Genomic DNA, 22,629 nt, shown 5'->3' on the forward strand with positions numbered 1-22,629 from the left:
TGGGCCTAAAATGATGGTGTGTTTTATTCTCACTTTTGTAGCTGAGCTGAAGAACAAAGTTCTTATCATAGGTGGATTAAATTTGGACTTCATAATTTTTTGAGAGATGCTGTTTAGGAGAATTATATCTATGCAATATTCAGCTTCTAATGTCTGCTGGGTTCTATGAGTCTGGTCCAAAGACCACTGGAATTGATAGGAAAGCTTCACTAACTCCACTGAGCTCAAGCCCTCCCTGAGCTAAGATGGGATTGTTTTGGGATGTTCTCTGATTCTCTGAGGAGCTCAGTCTTCTTAGCAGCTAAACTCTGCAAAGTGAAAGTAGATTCAACAGATGTGCAGAAGTAGCAGAAGTATCAAGTGTTATGCCCTGTCCAATGCCAGGTATTGTTAGTGCTCTGTAGAAATCCATGAGGGGAAGAACAGCTATCCCAAAAATCAAATGTTGGCTAATAGTTTCAAGCATGTTGAAATACTTTTGGTGTCAATGGTTTTGAAATTAGTGACATGCAGACAGGTTTTCAACTTAAAAAAAGATGTAGAGGGCTATTAGAGCACTCAGCTTACTAAAACTAAAAGCTCATTTCCAAGCACCTTTGACTTCAAATGTCTTAAAAGAAAACAAACAAACAAACAACACAACCCTCATCCCACCCCCACCAAAAAAAAAAAGGTGCTCAAATATGATGTAAAATAAGGAGAGACATCTAAAAATATCAGCCAGCTTTTTATTTGTGAAACTCTATCTCCTGTCCTTGCTTTGCTCTGCCTTGACATTTACTATAATCATTTTTCCAGCAGGTGGAATTGTCCTTATTTAAATAAAGTGAATCTCATGCTGTAGTCTGCCTTAACCAAAACTCAGGTTCTGAGACAGGCAGAGAGCTCCTTTTGTGCCAGCACAGAAGACCACTGGATAAAACCATTTTCAGATGTACAAAGCAAAACCAGAAGTGCTGTACCTCCTTCATGTTATCATATATTATGGCTTCAGCTGGAAGAGCTTTCTAACACAGATCTTCCTGTAGTGTTGTTTTTGTTCCACAAAACTGTACAACAACAGTAATGTGATATCTCTGTCTTTCAGGTTTCGTTTCTTGGATATTAAGTTGCAAATCTGAGAAGATGGCATTTCTTGCACTGCACATGTTGATTGGGATATTTATTTACTTTAGCGATGTAAAAGGATCTTCCCAGCCTCAAGCAAGGGTATTTCTAACATTCAATGGTAAGAAAGAATATAAACATTCTTAAGCAAATGTTATGATTGAACATTTTCCTCTTCCTCTTAAATTCAGTAACTGAGTAGAAATTGGCTTTTTGATCTGCATCTACAATTATTATTTTTGGTTTGTGTTGCTAAGTACCTGTCAGCCTATATTAGATTTTTTTTTCTTTTTTTTTACATTAAGTTCATTGCTACTGTAGCTATAGGTAAATAATTAATAATACCTTCTCTTTATTGTGAACATTATTATGGCTTACTAACAACTAAAGAGTTTATTATCCTTAATTTTGTTTGGAAAAGTTGATAGCACATGAAATGTAGTGGAAGTTTATTAGGGACTGGAGTTGCTTTCATTCAGTGCCCAACTGAAACACTTTATACTCAGAAAATTGGGCTGCCTGAAGGTTTACCAAGACAGTTGGTAAGGCAGAGTCCTTTGGCAAAATATCATTCCTTGAGCAATTTATACAGTATATCAGATGTAGCAATCACTGATGCCAGCACATGGTAAACAAACAATCATAATAATTATATTCAAAAGGAAGGTGCATTTACTTCTGAAGTGATGAGCAGTACCTTCTTACTGCAATTACCTCAGTATTACTTTAATAGCATGGTAGTTTATTGTTCTGGTATTAATCCTTGTCTTAAATGCTGATTTTAGCCACCACTTCAAACTATATGTTATTTGGGCTTATCGGTTCTGTTAAATTTGAGCAGAAATTCTCCATCTCTACATATAGGGGCTTCAGCATTCTTCAGCCCTCTGGCTTTTCTGTGATTGACTTTGAGGCTTGAGGGCTTGCTACTCCCTGCACCAATAGTTTCCGGTTTAGGATGCTTTATGTGGTTCGCAAGTCCAGGAGTGCCCTGCAACTGTCATGTCCTGATATGGAAATAATTCTGTGTGCTATGAATAGTCTTTAAAAATCACTTTAAAGATAATCATAGCTAGTAGAGTATCTTAAACTGCTATTTGCTGCCACGATCATAACTGTGTACTCTTGAGCCTGAGAGAGATCCAGAAGGAGATGTGCTAATTTAGACCTACAAATATCAAACAGCAGACTGAACAGTTACAAGACATTGTATATTGTGGAGCATAGGACCCTAAACTTATGAACGTGATACTTAATAGGTGTAAAGTGTCATGGTTCCAGTAAAAGCAATAGTAGAAATTACATTCCAGGAGGAACTGCCAAATTAAGAAGTAGGCAAGAATTTCTTGTCCTTCCTTAAGTAATGCTGACTTAACGTAGATGGTACTGATTCTACACAACTCAACGCACTAACAAGTTTGGCCATGGTTGTGTGTTACACCTGCAGATTTGTCACAGTTACACAAAACAGAATGATTCAGATTTCCACATTGTGTCCATGGTGGCCTGGAAAGCAATCTGGGCTTCCCCAGGTCTCTGCTATGAGCATGAAGTGGAAAGTGACCTACTGAGGTTTTGTGATATTTAGCCTTGTGAATAGGAAAGAATCATCATGAGGGGCAAATGGTTTTAACTTGCACTCCAGAGATTTGTGTTTTGTTCCTTCATTATTCACAGGTATCATGCAAGTCTGAAACATAGAACATAGGGAAAAGGGGAAAAAAACAAAACAACAACAAAAAAACCCCAAACAATCCTAGGAATTTAAGGGAAAAGACAAAGTGAATGGAAGCCTTAGTTTCTCTATCCCTCTTTGAAAGGAGGTTGTCCCTTCTTCCTTTAAAAGGGGTTATGACCGCTTTCTGTCACAGCAACTCCTTTCTCTGGTGAGATTCTTGGGCCCCAAGAGCTCTGGCACTCCAGGACAGCCCTGGAGACAGTCTCAGCTTGGGTTCCTGACTGTAACCTTGCTGGGCTGCCTCAATTACAGTTCATTTCTGAACTGTCATGGACAGTTGTTGCAAGTCTGGTGTCCTCTCCTTGATTTTTAAAGTGATGCTTTGAATGGGTAAAACTGAGAGTCTCTGGCTTCAGTGAAAGTCAGGGGAAAGCAAATGTCACCAGAGCCTTGCTATACTATCTGGTTCTCTTAAAATGGACATTTTACTTTCTCTAATTCTTATTTTAACTTTCAACCTTTTTTAAAAAAAATATTTTAAAGTCCTTAGTTTTTAACGGATCTTTCAAAGTCATAAAAATAAGAACGTAATCATGCATTTTAAAATATGATGAATAATATCTGAAATAAAGGGCTGAGATTTTCATACAATATAAACCCAGTAAATTTATTTTTAAGCCTGATTTCCAGATGGTAAGAAAGAGCTTTCATTATGTGAAAAGACTTTGCAAGTTGTTATGTGTAACAAGGTACTGGCCCCACCTGTGGTATGAATGTCTGTTCTATAAATCTTCATTTATTTACATGGGTACTGATATCAGAGAAAAAGGTGAAACTTCATATTGTTCTCTTGCCAAGTGTGATGACATTCTTTCTGCTTAAGTTCTTTCATAGCTTATTGTTTTTAAATCATGTAGAAATATCAAGTTATTGTCTGTCTCCATGCCCTGAAATGTTGTCACTTTTTATGGAGAACTGTCACTCTCGTAAAGTGCATAATGTGAAAATAAAACTATAATTAGGACTCCTTATGTTTTAGAAGACATTAGACAATAAAGACAAGTCATTCAAGCTTAGGATACTTACATGATATCTTTCAGGTTCTGAATTGGATTTGGCTTGGTGTCTATAATTACATTGCATAAGTTTTGAGGGTAGAATGTATACAGGAGGAGAAAATGAGTGACGCTTTTCAAAGTTAACCTGCTCCTTCAAGATCAAGTCAATTGAGCTTATTCACATTGCAGCATTTCTCATGGGAAAATCCAGCAAGTACCTTGACCTATTCTGTTGTTCATCAGGAAAGATAAAAATGCGAATCATTTGAATCATGGGCTGCTTTTCTTTTTGCCATCTACTTCATTAAGAATCAAATGTAATTAAAAAGTAAGCCTGGGTAATACCTCAAGAGCCTGATAATAGGGATTTTGCAATTAACTTCAATAGATGAAGGACTGCAACCCTAATTTCTATTTTTGAAATCAAAAGCCTGGCCCCTTGTCTAATTAAAATGTAGCTCATGACTTAGCTGAGATTGTTAAATGTGTGTCTGACGTGAGTGTGGAACTTATTGCTGTCTGCACCCTGAGTGGCTTGAAAATTGCAGTGCCGTACAGAACCCTGAGGCCTGATTTCTATTGCTTTGCACCTGGTAGAGGCATTTACTAGGATGAAGCTGAACTGCATGCTTTGCACAGGTATACGTGGTTATATGTGGCACTAGGCTTATGGAGAATCAGGCAAAGGCATTCTCAGTTTTCTTGGAATGATTTGTCATAATGATTCCATTGATGACAAATTAGATGGATGACTGATCATCCTGTTCAACTGTGATGGCTTGAACCATAAATATTTGTATATCTGCACTTGAAAAGCCCTTACAGTTGAAGAAAGAAAGGTGGATGCAGATTTTTCTGATTCTAAAATTGCAAAGATGTGAGTTTTGTTGTGCAGCAGATGCTGTAATGTTGGGGAATCATCTGTTGTGTTACCATGGAGCATGAGAGAGAGAGGGAACCTGGAGTGGGAGAAGCCAAGGACTTGACACTCCCTAAACTACAAGTGTACCGTCCCCCCTCCTCTTACCTCCTCAGGCTCCTTGGCTCTGGAATAGATCTTCCTTAATCTACTTAAATCACTCATCATAATTTAAAGCACCATAGTTTATTTTCTACCCATAGCAAAAGACTTACCTTATCTGTTTATGCTGCATAGTGTCTGCTGTTTCTCAGGCTACATGCATTCCTCCTTGTTACTGCATGTTCCTGAGCAGATAATTGGGACCTGTATCCTTCAGTCTTTAGAAGGGCAAAAGCTTTCTCAAATCAGTGGGAATATTATCAAAATAAGAAAGGAATCATTAGACTCCAGGCTAGTGTCAGACTTTCATTTCATTCCAGCTCACATTTACATTTTGGGTTTTGGTACAACCCTAAAATCTTGGGCCATACCATTTTAACATCAGATTCTGAATCAGTCAAAGCAGCTTCACTACTTATTTTGGAAAACCCACTCAAGCAAATCATCTTTAAGCTTTGAATTTGTATGGAGACACACAACCAAGTGATAATTTCTCAATTTAGTGGAAGCATTTCATGCATTCCTACCTAAAATGTCTGGTCAAGCAGATTTTTCCCATGCAGATTCTCCCATTGTCTCCAGTGAAAATTCCATACGAGAAGTGGATCAAGGCTAATTTGCAGACGGTTTTGTTCCTCTTTTTGTCATGAAATTACTAGAACACGTAAAGCGCTTTTAAGAAAGTATCAGTCAGCTTCATTAATGACAATTAAAAAGCATAAAATGTCACCAGAGCAACAGCAGCACTTATTTAACTGTCAACATATTTTAAAAGATTTAATGCAACCCCTGTGGTTACCCTCAAGGAAAAATAAAGGAACTGAGAACCATTTTCTTTGAGCTCTTGAGCAACAGCAGTACAACGTGTTTTTAAACAATCCCTCATTGTAATGCTAATGTTACCAGAGTTAATAAAAAGTTCATTTATTATTTGGGGGACGTTGTGCTGATGACAGCCTAGTAGGTAATGGTTTATGCTCAAACAGTTGATTGACTCTTTGGTGGTGTCCATGGAATGAAAGCAAAATGAAGTAGAGGTAAAGCATTTCTTTATTAAAAAAAAAAAAAAGAGAGAGAAAAAAAGATAAAAGAAAAAGAGAGAAAGGAGAACTGTGGTTTTATTTTTGTTTCTATGCAAGACTCATACAGAAATCTTTTAGGTATTTATAGTTGCATAATTTTCAGGAAAATGTGGGTCAGATTTTCTCAAAAGTAACTGATGGGTGGCTTTCACAGCCTCGTGAATCTTAAATAATACTAATTTATAAAGCGTTGAGCACCAACCATGTGAAAATCCTTCCCCTCCAATTGTCTCACACTGGAGATCAAAAAACTCAGTTTTGAATACTGTCAACTAAAATTATTATTATTTTTTTCTTATCTTTAGTAATGAAGTTAGTATTTTTACATGTGGTTGAATTGACAACAAAGTCTTTGGTTGTTCTTAAAGACAAATACCTAATTTACAAATTGAAGTCTTCAGGGGTCATATTTAGGGGGTCATCTTCATTCTGTAAAATGCTCAGTATTCTTTCTCAAGCTCCATGGGTAGAGGTCCCACTTGACAAATGACATTGAATCAGCTTATTTTCTCACTAACTCTTGTTCAGTGGCAGCACCACTACCTTGGCTTCACAGTCATTATTGTTAACATGAGTGTACATGAGAGGAGAATTTAATACACTGGTTCTGTTTTTAAGGTTAGATTGCACGTGCCATGTGCTCTGACTTCAGTTATGGAAACTATCATGCAATAACACTTAAGTCACAGATGATGACTGGTCCAGTTCATTGTTTGTTCTCTGAAGTTGCTATAAGAGCCACCCTTGTCAGAAAGCACAAATAAGTACATTGTCTTCAAGGTAGTTAAGGATCAGCCCCCAAATTTAGGAGAAAAGCTTATAAATTTAATCCTACTCTTGGATGAAGAAGTCGTTGAATTATTTTATGAAGTTTGAGAAGACTTTAGTGTTTCTCGCATGCTAAAAAATAGATGTGTTATCTAAGAGATGTCTTACTTCCTTTAATCTCTTCTGTTCCCCAACTCAGTCAATTTGACCTGTATCTGAACCATCTCTTTTTCTTATTATTATTTATTTTGGTATAGAAAAAGTCAAACTTTCTCTTAGTACATTTTGATGGATTCGACACATCCTTGCTCTCTCTACTTGTCATAGAAGAAAGCAGCTTATCTTGGCCAACTCCACTGCGCTCTCATTACAATTCTCCCTTGTGTTGCCTGTCCAAGGCAAGTGCTGAAGTCCTTACATAGGCAGTTATATTGGCATTATTGTACAACACATCCTCTTTTATGTTTAAAAAAATGCGATGAGAGAAAAATGATGTAGACATTTCTAATACCCCATCTTTTTCAGGACTGTTTGAGGACCAGTAACAAGAGCTCCTCTGTGAGCCATTTCCATATGGGATGAGTTCACAGTGCACTTTGATATATGGTGCCGCACAAGCCTTTTTGTGTACCAAATGTAATTAGTGACGTGACTGACAATAATTACTCATTTTATTGAAGTGCGTTGACTGAGATCCTGCCATGAATAAATACATAGCCCAAGACCTTATCCTGTCATTTGAACTGGCCATTTCCTCAACATGTGTATTTTGTTCTTCTTGGTGCTGACTTTTCAGTGTTCTCAATAACAGTCCTTCATAAAAAGACTTAGGACTCTTTCTCAGGGAAAGGCCTTTGTCATAGGGACACAGTTTGCTGATTCACAGCATGGCTTTGCATCTCATCTCATTTTACATCCAGATTGCCATGGCCACAGGAGACTCCAGGTTAAATGAGGGCTGTGTGTTCTCTCCTGTTCAACCAAATACAGACTTGGGGTCTTGGGGATGCAACTCAGGAGTGAAAAATACCTGAGTGAATTGGTGTGAAGTTGGGTCTTCTGTCATACTGTGAAGTGTGTAAATTAAGACAAGTGTGTGTTTCCAGTAATGAAGTGAATGATGGTGATTAATGGGGGTTCTGTCCTTCCTCCCTTCCTTTCATACCTCCATTCTTATTCAATGGAAAGTTGGTACAATTGCATTTGCATCATTACTTCATCCACCACTGATACGGCTTCTTCCTGGAAGCAGAAATCCTGCTTACTGGAAGCTAAGACTCTGGTATCACAGCTGAAGGAAGATAAGGAGTGATAGCTATGCCTCTCCCACGAAACTGCCCTCTCTCCGTAGCTGGGAACATTGTGCCCTTTAGAGAATTTAGTTTTTCTTCTTATTGTTATGAACATAGGGCTATCTCTCTCTCCTTGAGGAAGAGTCTCTTGCTTCTTGTGTGAATAAGGTTGATAGAGGGACAGGAAACATAACCTCTGTACAGCAGCTAGTATTTGGGATACTCACAACTGCTACCCTCACCCAGCAAACCAGTATGCAAAAGTAGAGTGCTACAAAGGCTCCTTGATTACCACAATTAATTACTCAGGTTACGATCAGATTATTTTCAGAAACACAGTATCAATATTTTTAAGTGATAAAAACAGGAGACAACATTTTGAAGAAATGTAGTGGTACCATGTTATCTACAAGAAACAGTAGCAAATGATATTTCACCATTATCTGAAAAAAACTATTTTTATGGAACCCTCTATCAGACCATCTTGATAGAAAAATCTCTGAACAGCGTTTCACAACTATATAGCCCCACTGAGTTCAATGCAGGGTCTATTAGGTACTCTGTGTGTTGATCAGGAGAGAGAGGTGAATTTCAGATCTGGGATGTGAATGCTCTCAAATCATTATGAGCTTAGAGTTTGGTCTATGAGCACCTTTCAGGGCTGAGTTCTTAATTGTTAATTTGGCCAGTTCTTAATTTCAACATCATCTCAGGAGTATGATATGTCATTTTTAATGACAACCGTAATCCTGGGGAAGCAAGAATGATTTGGTTTGGGTTTTTTTAATGATTATTTTTGAAAGCTGTAAGTACATACTTTATGTAGAAAACACCCTATTTTTATGAGAAGATAATTCTTCAAGTACAAATTTCAAATGTGAATATGATTTTGTGAAATGTAACATTTAGAAATAGTTTGGAATGAATACACAGACTTTTGAACTGTTCTGCTTAATATTAGTCACTGCTATGAGAGAAATCATTGCCTTACTGAAATTATCTTCTAGAATGTGGATGAGGAGACATCACAATCGCCCTGGACTGCCAAGTTGCTTAATGGAAAAAAATGTCTTGGTAGTTAATTTTAGTAAAAAAAAAAAAAAAGAAAAAGATAAAAAACAACCACCACATGACCAAAACCAAGCCAAACCAACCAATCAGACAAAAAACCAGAAATAAACAACAGCAACAACAACCAAAAAAGCCAAACAACAACAAAAACCAAACAAAACAACAAAAAAAACCTAACTGAAGCCAAATTCTTCAATTAAAGGCATCACTTTCTGCCATTAAGAGGGTCAGAGTGGCATTCTGAAATAAAGAAAAGGACTTTGGTTTAGAATTACACAGTAAATGTGTAGTTAACTCAGTTTCAACTATCTATTGTCTCCTTTTAGTATTTCCTTTGCAATTTCATAGTTACTGTGCTGCTTTGCAAATGCAACTAAAAAAAAAAAAACTGAACCAAACAAGGTCTTGTAAATCTTTCCCTGAGAGTAATAGGCTTTCTCTGTCACCTGTTATTCTGGTCATTTGTGGTTGTTTCTGCTGCTTAGTACCATTTCCTTTGTTATGCAGAATAAATCAATTTCTGTCAGCTCAGAATGAATTAAATTGGGAAAATATTTAGCTTCTTTTAACATCTGTATAAATCAGGCTATATCCCTCAGTCTCCTGTCTTAAAGGAGCTGCAGAGGCAGATTTATAGGGATAAGGGAAATATGTGAGGCAAGTGTCTGATTGCTCATTCAGTTCAGTGGCTGGGATTGAAGAGGTTCCTTTTCTTCTCATGTAACAGGCCAGGAATGCAAAGTTTTGAACAGCAAAAGGGGAAGATAAATATCATGGTATATATGCACACAAAAATTAGTAGTGTAACAGGAAACAAAGAGGAAACAATAGAAGGATAGATGTGTTAATAATCCTGCAGTAATTTGTTTTTAATGCAAGAAGGCATGTACATTCAAAACACTGTTTCATACATACATCAGTATGTTCTCCTGCATTTTCTGCTCTTTGATCTCAAATATTTTACTGGATGTGAACCTAAAAGTGATATAGAAACTCCTTGAAAGCAATTACTGATCTTAGAATACAATAAGAGTGAAGTTTCCTTATCCTTTACTAAGCCTCAGCCAGACAAGGAATGAAACATGATGTTTTCCTTGGGCAAACACTGTTACACACTTCTTTGGCCTTTCTGATGCATTTCCATGGTACAGGAGACATTTGTAGCACATTTAGTTTCTATGGTTCTTAGAAATTCCACCTTGTCTGAAATAACTAGCCTGCATACCTGTCATTGCAGTTTTCCGAGACAGTCTCTGTGTTAGTATGTTGAGTGCTTTTACAAGGTACAATATCAAATAAGTATACAGAAAAGTGAGCACTTACATCTTCAGAATGGCACTTTGTTTTTTTAATATCAGCCAATTAAGATGTTATTTTCAAGGAGAGGCTTGGCATTTTCTCAAAAATTTACTTTTTGAGGCCTGAAAAGGATTTAGTTGGCGTGGAGAGCTGATCCTGGGCTTAGGCATTTCAATGGCTTCAACGTGAACACAGCTGGAATTTTTTAAGCTGATTCGTCTAAAAACCCACTTCCTGCCACTGTTGAAAATAAAGCACCATCTTTTTACTTTTTTTTTTTTTTTCTTGAAGCAGACAAACCTACAGCAAAGACAAAAGAGTTTAAAGCCCTCATGAGGTGTTTTATTGTGGTTTGCATTAAGGAAATAAAACTGCACACATGGCTATAAAATATGAAAATGAATATGCCTGCAAAGGCATTACCTGTGGTTTAATAACTTATCATCTTTATAGCTTTGATAAGTCCCTTTAAAATGAGAAGGGTGTCAGCCATTCATTTATCCAGGAGATATGGATGGTTGCAAATGTTAAGACTTTTTCAAACATACTTTTCAAAAGTAGAATAGGAGAAGAATAAAATGTCAGTGATTTTTATTTCATTGGATGTTTCTTCAGACTTCCTCTCTACTATTTCCTGATCTCACATAAACATGTTCTTAAGCTGACACAGGCAGCTGAAAAGGTCTATTCCTAAAGTGGCAAAACTGCATAAAATTGCAAAAATAATTTGAAAATTTCAAAAGTGCTCAGGTATGCCACTGTCTACACTAACAGTATTCTGAAAGTGAAGCAAGGAGAAGACTTACAAACTTGGCCAGCATGGTTTGACCCACCAACAAGGTCTGACAAACAACAGGCTTTTATCTGGTCCCATCTTTGCGATGCAGGAGAATCTTTACTTGCACGGTATGTGTTTCCTTGGCTGATGAATTCTCCCTCCTGGCCCACCAGCCTGAAGATGATCAGTGAATTCATGAAGCACTAGCATGGTGCTTATAGAACAGAAAGAGCCTTGCTGCATTTGTGTGTATATAGGTGGCTGGGCTAGTTAAAGCTGCTGCTGTGTCCACTTCAATAAAGGCAGGCGCTGGGGGACAGGGGCAAGCACAGGAGTTCAGCATCTCCCTGGCAGCTGGGGAGAGCAGACCACCCTGATGCAGGAGCTCTGAAAAGAGTTTTATAAAGGAAGGTTGTGCCAGCTGAATCAATACTTAGACAGGTTTCATACCTACTGTGGTAATTCACATAGATGTATTAGGGGGGTGTGATCTAATAGAATTAAATATCTATTTAAAAAAAAAAAAAAGGACAAAACAACAGAACCAAAAAAACAATCTTTCTCGAGGTGAATTTGTTTGCAGTACAGGAATCTGTCACAATCACAAATAATGACCTAATTTCTATTTGCTGTTTCGAAAAAAGATCCATTTCTTTCCAGATTCTCAGGGTGTCATTGCCGAAGAACTTTCCCTCTCAAGAGCACTCCAGATACATCCATAACTGTAGTATAGTTATGAGATCCCCCTCTATTATTATTGTTATTATTATTTTATCTTTTCTTCTATTGAGCGTGTTTTTATTCATAGTGGTATTTTGGTACTGGTATTGGTATTAGTATTGGTATTGGAGTCAGGCATTGAATGCTGGTTAGGAGGCAGCCTGTCCTCCTTGTATAGCCAGTTCCTCTCTTATCTTGTCCTTAGAGAGGTGAAAGAAGTCTGCCTGGACTTGTCCAACAGGCAAGCAGCTGAGTTGTTTCTTTTCACTCTGTGTGGTGACTGCAAAGGACCTTTGCTTTAACGTTATTTTCTTTCTACACATGAGGGGACAATGGCATTGGGAGAGGTTTATGGCTTGCTTCTGGCTGTTGAAAGCTTCCCTAGCCAGCTGGAGTAAAGTCCCTTTCAGATCAGGTTGGACATGAGAGAAAACATCTAAGATCAGCTAAACCTGAGATTGTGTGTAACATCAATAAACCACAGGCACTCTGAATAAACAAGGTGGCCACTCACTGTTTACTGTTCCCTTTGCTTATTTTTCCTGCTCTGTGTCTCTGATGGCCCCAAACTGTTTGCTGAGCAGCCGAAAATGAGTTTTGTTCCACGAGGCTCTAATTCTTGGCTGATAGCTGTGAGTTCTATGTGGAACTGAGTGAGAGAGAAATAGCAGGTTGTGGGACATTTTGTCTCCAAAAGGCCCTTTCAAAAAAGCAACTATTTCTCTGTGGAGAGTGAGAGGATAATGTGGAGTTACCAAGAGGTGAAAGGGTCTTATGGAGATTATTCACAGGCAGAAGGAGTTGGGATGAAGGTACTCCACTCCAGCTCATGTATGAGAACATTCAGCCATAACATCTGGTCTAATCTCCAGCTCCTTTGAAGCTGACTTCAGATCTGATATCAGATCTGCTCATGTTGAAGAAAGTACATACATGTATTCTCTTTAGGCTCAGTTAGGAGGCAAAATATTAATTTTCTACACAGGAACTGAGCACGATTCTGGCCTACAGTGTCATTTATATGTTAAAGTTTTCTGCAGTCGTGTCCATTTATTTGTTTTGATTTCTGGAGAGGAGAAATCGGGGAGATTGCTGTGTTGTTTTGGGCCCTCACAGCATAAGAGGTGCTAAAGAAATAAAAGCAGCCAGTCAGGGACTGCTAAGCTGTTATGGGTGCTGGAGCACATAGTGCACAAGGAGATGCTGAGACATCTGACTTTCTTCAGCCTCAAGAAGGCTGAAGGGCATCTCATGGATACTTTCAACTGTCTGACAGGGAGAGTAGAGAGAGGACAGAGCTGAACTCTTCTAATAAGTGCACTGTGACAGCACAAAAGGCAGAAGTCTAAAGTATTAGCAAAATAAATTCTGTTTAGATGGTAGGACATTTTTCCTTTTTTTTTTTTTTTTTTAGTTCCTCACCATAGGCATAGTGAGACACTGAAACAGGTTATACAGGGAGTCTGGACTCTCATCACTCCAGGTATTTGAAACTCAGCTAGATGCGGTTCCATGCAAACCTATCTCACTTCAGTAGCTAGTCCTGTTTTGAGCAGGAGTTTGGCTGACATAAGCTTCAGATGTCCTTTCCAACCTGAGTGCTTTGTGGTTCTCTGAATTTATCAGCAATCGATAGGTGTGAGTATGAAGACGCTGGCATCTATTTTGGCAGTGTTTCCAGCACAGCTTATCTACTAAAGCAGTTCTGAACAACAAAGTTAGGTTTTCTCAAAAAGGTCAGAAATCTGACCCAAATGACCTGGCAGCCTGTGTCCACAATGGAAGCTATAAACACTCAACATCAGGAATTTTTATTTAGATGCCTACTGCAAATTATTGTGCCTAAAGTGTGAGGTTCCAAGTCTGAAACATTGCATGTTGTGTAAATTGTTTTCTTACAGGTTAATACAATAGATTTCCCCAGTGTGGAAGGGAAAAACATGGATCTGTCTGTAGCTGCACAGTAAAATATAAAAATTCCTCTTCTAAGGAATGGCAGAAATTCTAGATATGCAACATTACAAGAAATGATATGAAAGGAATGTCATATGATTCTACCTGTATTTTCTGTACATAATCTCCTTTGTTCCCTTGTTTAAGAAAAACAGATTGACTTCCTGTTAAACTGACCTCATTTGTAATATGATGAGTAAATCAACACGTTATGGTGGACTGTGCAGAATGCAACTACATTTACAGGTGTAGAATTTATTTATTCATTTTTAAAATTCAGTTGAACTCCTTTAATACCAATTTAAAATGAAGATTAAATTAAATAAGTGACATTTATAACCAAATTTCACAGTATACACTTGGTCTCACAATAGATATTAGATCTTTACTTACAGTAACATCTGTTTTGAGTTTACTTTCAAAGTTTGTACATGTGTATAATGTTACATTGAACAGATAAAGCAGACTTCTGCAGTACATACAATGTTTGTGGAGGTATACGAGTCTCCTTCTGGGCATGTTTTATGTTTTCTGATATATGGCAGATGTATAGCAAAAAAAAAGTTTGCAAAAATGATATTAAGATGGCAAAGTCCAGAGTAAAAAATTCTAAACTACCTGGCCACATCCTATTCCATATGCATATCATCCTAAATTTGCCCAAGCTATGTGATTTTCTTTCTTTTCAGGGCCCGAGTTTGCAAGCTGGAGCTCTGTTCTTTAATGTTAAATGCACACACACACATGCATGCATACATACACTACCATCATTGAAAAAACTAGTAATATGGTATGTTCTTCTGAGGTTATTATTTTGGGTCCTGTGATTGATACTGTATTATTTTGAATATTTGAAAAAGTCATTAAAAGTTTATTGATTGTTAGGCTGTACAGATTTAGGGAAACTTTCTTTAACCTCTCTGAGAGGTTGTATAGTCTCTTACTGACATTATTTAACAAAACTACATTTTTCCTATCTTCCACAGAACCACAGAATCATATGAGTTGGAAGGGAGCTCCAGCCAACATCCTGCTCAAAGCAGGTCTGATTAGATCAGGTTGCTCTGAGATGTGCCCATTTCAGTCATGAATAACTCCAAGGGTTGAAATCTCACCCTTTAATGTCAATGATTCAGTAGCTTCCAGTAGGTCATTGTACACAGCAATAAGATTTCCCCTTTTCCTTGCTTCTTAAAACCAGACCAACCCAGTTCTCTCATCTCTCCATCTGTGCCATGTGCTCCAGAGACTTTATTTGTTCTTTGGCTTATTTTTAGTCTTAGAAAGAGATTCTTCCATTCTAATGGTTAGCTGCTCAGTTCAGTAACTGTTCACTGTCTCTTCATCTCTCTCCAGGCTCAACTCCTTATATAATATGAACAGAGTCTGATTCCATTCATATTACAATAGTTCATCATTCAGCCACTTTAAAGATCAGCATCAGGACCATGTATCTGTCTGTGTATGTACTTAAGGGCTATTAAGTTGTTCCACTGTCCAGCTGGGGCAGAAAAAAGAGAATTTTGTTGGCTCCAGTGGGGTTAGAGGCAACTGCTGAGTCTGTTTTCCAGAGGGTGTGAACGAATGTGAGTGTTCTGTCCCATGGCAGTTTTTGAGTGTTTCTTGAGGATGGATGTCATGATATCATGAGGAACTCATCTGCCAGCCATTTTTAGAGATGTTTCTCTATAACTTTCTGAGGATAACTTTTGATTCCTGCCCATAACTCAATTTATACAAGCTGTTTAAAAGCAAAAGCCTATATTCATTACTAGATTAATGTACATTTTGGGCACTAATTCTTGTCACTGAGGAAGCCAAAGCATTGTTTCATTTTGGTAATACCAAAATAGGAGCAAAATACTTTGTATATTAATAATACTAATAAAAAATCTCAATTCACTGCTCTAGACTCTGTGCAGACAAATTCATTCTCTGTGTGGTAAAGGATAGGTGGATTTTGTCTGTAAAGAGGTATTCATTTTCATTTGATCCACCTTAATCCTGAGGATATGGGTTCAGATCCCAGAGCCACTGAAAATATTAGCTTGATGCTTCCATCAGCCTTCAAAAGCTCTGTGATTGAAGGCTCTCAACAGCTGTTATCTACAACAATAAATGCCAATGATAAAAAAGACTAGACGAGATGAAGATATTTTTTGAAGAACAAATAAAACTATTTTCTTTCTAAATTAAGTTAGGAAAAAAAATCCTTTGATGATTTCTTTATTGATAGAAAATACCAACAAGATTGTTCTTGGATAAAGCAATTGTTCTTTTCCACAAACATTACTTAGGATTTGGGGGTCACAGTTCATAGCAAAATATGCCACCTCTGTTTGCCCAGCTGCCACACCTTCTCTGCCTTGTCTCCTCCTGCACATGAAAAAAGAGGCTGAAAGCAAGGTAAAGGGAATAACAGCTTTAGTGCTGCTCAGCTTGTAGACCATAATTAATGTAAATGGTGTTACAGGATTAAGACTTTTTGCTTCCATGTACATGTCCCACTCAACAGGAATTCTACCCTGGTATTCAGCACAGGGAACAACATTACTCTCTTGATGTGTTTTTTGATAGAAAGGCACATGCAGCAGTGATCCAGAAGGTAGAAATAAGTCTTGCAGATTTGTTTTTTTGGGTTTTTTTAACTGTTAAGTCAGGCTTGCAACAACTGCAAACTGCTCCTCCAGCATAAACAGGATATTCTAGACAGAATGCGCCCTCAGAAAGAAACAAGGCAAAATGTCAAAAGGAAAGGAAATTCTTAAGGAGAAAAGGACATAGAAAGGCTATTTCTTCCAGCTTTTGTTCTGTGTTCAATTTTATGGATGTTACACACAAATTAAAGTAAGATTGTGTTACAGAACTTTGTGTTACAAAACCTCACGGTACAAAACTTTAAAAAATATCTGTATTCATGTGTGTGTCTCCATACACTTTGAACAGATGCATTTTAATTTCAAAATGGTCTGCAGAAGTTTATCCACAGCATATAGCTTGCATTGCAGCAGTCTTTCTCTGCCTTACATGATTCCATTGTTTTTGACAAAACAAAAGGAAACAGCAACTAAAAAGAAATTTCATTTGGTGAATAATAAAAAAAAGAAAAAAGCATACATCCTTTCGAAGTCAAATCATCTTACTGAACTTTGGGTCATATTTTTCAATGGGTTGAGTATTCCAATTAGAAATCTACAATTAATCACTCTCCACCCTAAAAGTTAGATGTGCAGTTGTGAATGCAGTGATACATGATAGTGTTCAATGTTTGTTGTTTTTTTTTCACTGTAAGACAGTAGTCAATTTTCTAATGAAAGTTAGAATGAAAACAAAACAAAAAAAATATTAGAATCAGTTTCTATTTTTTACAATTTTTCCTTATGTCCCAACTTCAGCATGTAGTGTTTCTCTAGCTCAGAGGTTTCAAAGCCCATGGAACTGGGATGCATTAGCAGGGTGGCACTTAGACATCTCAGGGCCGGCCTGGCTGCTCCCTTGGCAATGACAGAAAGGGTTCATGTTTGCTGCCGTCCCTTCTTCAGTGCCCATGCCAGTAATTGCCACTTTGTATTATTTATAGAGACAGGGTTGGTTTGCAGGTTTGTTTTTCCCTTCTTTTCTCTTCAGCCACTACCCCACACGACTGCACCCAGACTCTTTGTTGAGGTTTGTCTGGTGGAAGCAGAATGAAAGATTTTCATGTACTTTGCCATCCTATGACAACTGGTAGCAAGTGAAATGAGGCATGTCAAGCAACTACCACAAAAAGAAATCAGTAATTTACAAGTTCAGACAAAGGTTAGAGAAAAAGACCTTCTCTGTAATTGTGCTGTCTCATACAGTTAGTTAATATTTTTACATTTGAGAATATTTAATTTTCCTAATTGAGGGAATGTTACACTACAGTTCAGAAAAGAAGGCGAAATCAAAAGCAAAATGCTCTCTTTTCCACCACAGCAGTGCTAAAGCTTGTGTTAGCTGGTGGGAATAATATGGGGGTGGATGGGAGCAATCATTCATTAATGTCTCTCCTGCAGTCAATTAAATATGTCTCATACCTAACTGATTAAAGCTACCTTTTTTTTCAATTTTGATAATAATGATAATAGTAATAATAATATTGTTCTGAAACAGACTGAGAGTAGGACTATTTCTCCCAGCGTCTCAAATATTCGGAGGCAGATAAAAAGTAAAACCCAAATACCAGCATTACTGCTTTGAGTTTTATTATGCAGAGACAAAAATCAAATAAAGATTTTTCAAAATGAAAAGAACAACAAAACTCTCAGTTATAGAGTGTCTTTAATGAAAGCAATCTCAGTACTTCAAGGTTTCATAAGAAACATGAGATACCTTGAAGCGTTTATAAACCTTTTAAGACTGCTGTTACATACGTGGCCATTTGTGCTAGTGCTACCTCCTTATTCACAGGGGTGTTGGAAAAATAAAATTTATTAGTAAATATGAGACTTGCACATACTTGAGTTATGAGGACTGAGGGGGTAATTTTATCCTCTACAAATACAAATTTGAATTTCTATAGCTGCAATTTTTTTTCTTCCTATTCTGATATTTACTCCTGTTAAAAACTAGACTCACTGAATCCTAAACAGTACAACGCAGTTGTTAGTTATTTCTAAGCTCCTTAAGAGACTGTGTACTATTTTGCCAAGGCTAAATGTGCATTGCCCTGACAATTCTTCACACTTACTGTCTCGCCCAATTTGATTCACATTTGCTCCCTTCTGTATCTAGTCCCCTGTCCAAGTTAAAAAGTAAAATAAGGTAGGAGAAATGTTTGGGCCTCTGAACACATTGCTGAAAGGTTCCTTTTTCTACACACACAAGTGTTCAGAGTATTTCTCACAGATGAATAGCATAAATTATGGAGATTGCTTTCACAGAACAGTGAATGGTATTGTCAGTTTGCTTAGGAAAAACTAATGAGGTTGTAAAGAAATACTATCTACTTTATTAGAGTAAAATTTGACAGCTGGAAAAACAAGGCCAATAGGCTGGCTTCCATTTTCCATTGATTGTAGCCCCCAACATACAGAAGACTTCCTTTTCTGCAAAACCACATTCACCCTGCCCACACATGAACACACAATGCTCTTTTGCTTCAAGCCAAAGGCAGATTAAACTTCATTAGGAGAGTAAAGCTTAAGGAAAGTTCAAACTGTAACAGATAGTAATTTGACAAATAAATAGTTAGGATTTGTTTTACTAAAGCCAAAAATAAAGGCGAGAGCAAGGTTCCCATGGTTCTTTTGTGCATTTAACCACTGGGTAGGAATACAGTCACTTTTCACAGTCTGGTTTATGTATCATGTAAGCCTGGTAGCCACATACCATGGCTTTTTTAATGCACTTAAGCACCCAGTGGAAGCACACATATCTCTCATTAAACAAACAAAAATATGCCAATAAAGTATTTACCTTAAAGCAAGAAATAACTGGAATAAGAATATATATTCAAAGTATTCTTAGGTAGATGCACTAGCTCAGCTTAAAAGCAACAAGAATTAATGCATTTTATGTCTGGATACGTTGGATTAACTTTCTGCCCCAACATTAAATTGTCACCCAAGCATCCTCATAGTTACACACTTTCCCAGGCCTTGCTAGCTCTAGAATAAAGGATGGATCATTGCAATTGAGTGACAGATACCTGAGGTAGCAGATGAGCTTTGATTTGAGAACTTAAGTTATTTTCTTTCCACTAGCAAACTGTATAATAAATAATGTGCAGTGTCACAATCACGTACAAAGGTCTCTAATATTAATACCTGAAAACTTTTAATTAATATATATTGGATGAGCTTCAACAGACAATTTAGCAATGAATGATGCTACTTGTTATATTTTATATGCTGTAATGCACAACATGCTCTATAGTAATTGCATGTAAACAATATTACAAAGTGAGGGCTAATACAACAAAAGATTAATGTGCTGAAATGTCTGGCAAAAGTATTATGTGATGGGTCCTAGAATGGAATTCAAAGGTGTCTGTGCTTGCTTTTGAGCCCATGGGGAGAGTTAGGCATCTTAGGCTGGGAGCTGGAGCACCCCCATCAAATAAACAAATGCTGCCCAAAATCGTCATGTTTTCTTTAAACATTACCTGGAAGCAGATAGGGAAGAATCTTTGAGGACAGGAATAGAACACAAATCTTGGTATTTAACTGTACTATTCAGGTCTGCAGGGAGGTTCCTCCGTCAGCCTGGAATTCACATGAAGGGTCATTGCCTGAAGAGAAATGTTTGCATAGTTTACATTCAAAGAACCGAGCAGAGATTACTTTCTTTTCTGTGTTGTATATAATAAAGAGAGAAAAAAAGTGTTTTAGTTTCCATCTTAATCTGGAAGCAAAGACTCAGAAGTTCCAATTTCAACCAATGTTTCTTAAATAATTATTGTAAGTAGGAGACATAAGGTAAGGTAATCAAAGAAGTGTACTTTTTACTCCACTCTTTAAGCTCTGCCACTATACACAAAAAAGAAAAAAAAAAAAAAAAAAAAGAAGAATTAACCGAACTAGACTGAGAAGCGTAATGGGCAGTAGATTAGATCTGAGTCCTAGCTGCAGTTTCTTGTTTTCATAATTGCAACTTTATTTTATAGTAGCTGATAGCTCTGTAAAACAGAAACTGTCCATTAGGAGCAGCCTGTGGGACAGTAGAGAAGCAGAGCTGCAGCCAGCCCCTGTTCCATTCTTCACATCCACCAAATGATTCCTGTAGCCTACTGAAGGGGGACATTCACCACGTGGCTGCAAAATCTTCACTTTGACTGTCTTCTGCACAGATTAGGCCGCATAGATTATCTGTTGTGTTTCATCTCCAAGGCTGGATGTTGGGAAACATCTAATTTTGGAAAGCTACTAACACTTTGGCCTGGCTTTAGGCTGGCTTACAGATGCCAAAAGTGATTTAAATTTGTGTATGTTCCCAGAGGACACTCCTGTGCTTGGAGGTTTTAAGTTCTTGCTATTATGAGTGAACAAATCTGTCATTTTTATATGCTAGTGATCCCCAAATGCTGCATACAGACATACAGAGATGTCTGTGTTCTGGAGTGGATTTAGGCCCTAATGAATATCTCCTTTAAAACTTGATAAGGTTAATTAAATTGTTGTTTGGTGCTTTGTAAGAACAATTTGCTTTATGACTTGAAGGAAACTACTGCACTGAAAGCAGCTATAAAATGAATGAAGACTGTGAATTTTGTTTTATAAATTATTTTTATGGAAATGAAGGAAAACAGAGATATAACAAGAGTCAGGGTGAAAATAGTACATTTATTTGAGGCATAGTTTGTAGCTGATACTTGTATCAGAACAATCCTGAAGATACTCGTTTAAAAACTGTGAAATGCAGGGTAATACATACTTATAAGCTAATTCTGAAGTGCGTAATTAATAAAAATTGCCCTGTGTTGCAATTACAGTTTGTGCTGACAGTGAAAAACACAATTTGAAACCACACATTTAGACTGACTCCCTCTTCTCTCTTCGTCATTCAAGTAGCCTTCTCAGCTATGTATGTGGGGGCAGCTGCATTTACCTCTAATGAAATTATGCCAGCAGAGAATTTGGCTCAGTTTCATTAACTTTGCTTGTTTCTCGGAGCTTTTATGTCTCATTCCCTCAAGCAACAGGATAGATATCTATTCAAGATACTTGTGAATTCAGACCACTTTATAATTTTTGCTTCAGGAAAGAAAGATATCTAAATATCTCTCTTTTCCTAATATGTACACACACTTCTCTATCCCTTTGTGTGTGCATTCATATACACACAGGCGCAGAATGTCACTGTGAGACCTCTGTCTTAAGAAATAGACTCAACCAATATTGAAATCCAGTATTAACGAAAAGACATGTCTTATAAATGAAGGAATTTTGAAAATCAGAAATAATAGAAATCTTTAACTCCTCTAATCCACCTCGTTTTAGTGAAAAAAGTGATTGCTCCAGCACATTTTTGAAGTTCTTTCTCTTGTTCAGTAATGAATGTTCTAATCACAGAAACTTTTTTCCTGAGCTGTAACTTCAGGAATTAGTGTTATTTTCTAACTATGAGCCTTTGTTTCCTGTTTGATAACTCTTTGTAACAGTGAATTATACTTTTGTGCTCCATCCTAATCCTATCCCATCTGAATACAGTACACTCACACAGAACTGTTGTTATGTTGCTTTACAATCACTTTTTGGCCTCGCTGGGCATGATTTGGTTTGTTTGTTCATGTTTTCTTGATCTTCCTTGATAATTCAATCTCTTCAGTTCCTTGAATACTTATAGCGTTCCAAGCTCGTGCCAGTTTTCCTTCACATTACTAATACTGAAGATCTTAGCAAGGGAGTTCATTATTCCATGGATAATCTTAGGGTGGTAAAGGGCTCTTCTATGATGGGAGTCCTCCAGGTAGACTTCAAAGTAATGCTAAATACAATTCAGCACATTTTTAATTTATTTCTTGCAGGTGCATACACTTCCATTGTTGCAATGGTAATTTGATGTGTGCAAATCCAGACTAACTCCCTTGAACTTAGTGAATATGTATCGTTTTCCTAATTGCTTATTAAGGTATTAGATTTGAAATAGTAAAAATTCAGTGAGCCAAGTCCGTAGGCACACTAACATGTCACCAATGACACAATACTAGTGAAGTAATAGAGCCAAAACTTTGAACAACTCTATTTACATGCTTATGTACACTCTGTTTGCTGAAGCTTGTCATTTTGCCATGGACTCACCAGCTGTACAAATGCGTAGGCCTGTACTCTCAGCTTTTTA

At 37.2% G+C, this 22,629-nt stretch overlaps 1 protein-coding gene across 1 annotated transcript in view; it reads left to right on the forward strand.

Moving 5' to 3' along the window:
- Positions 1-1,125: 1,125 nt before the first annotated feature.
- The window catches only part of SEMA3C (semaphorin 3C), a gene marked incomplete at both ends in the record, with an annotated part of 118,802 nt that continues 97,298 nt past the window's right edge, over positions 1,126-22,629 (forward strand). Inside the window, one exon of the mRNA XM_080344037.1 lies at positions 1,126-1,228. Within this exon, the coding sequence (XP_080200163.1) occupies positions 1,126-1,228 (103 nt within the window). The remainder of the gene's footprint in view (positions 1,229-22,629) is intronic.

This window comes from Nesoenas mayeri (genome assembly GCF_963082525.1).
Source record: "Nesoenas mayeri genome assembly, chromosome: 1".
NCBI classification, from domain to species: domain Eukaryota; kingdom Metazoa; phylum Chordata; class Aves; order Columbiformes; family Columbidae; genus Nesoenas; species Nesoenas mayeri.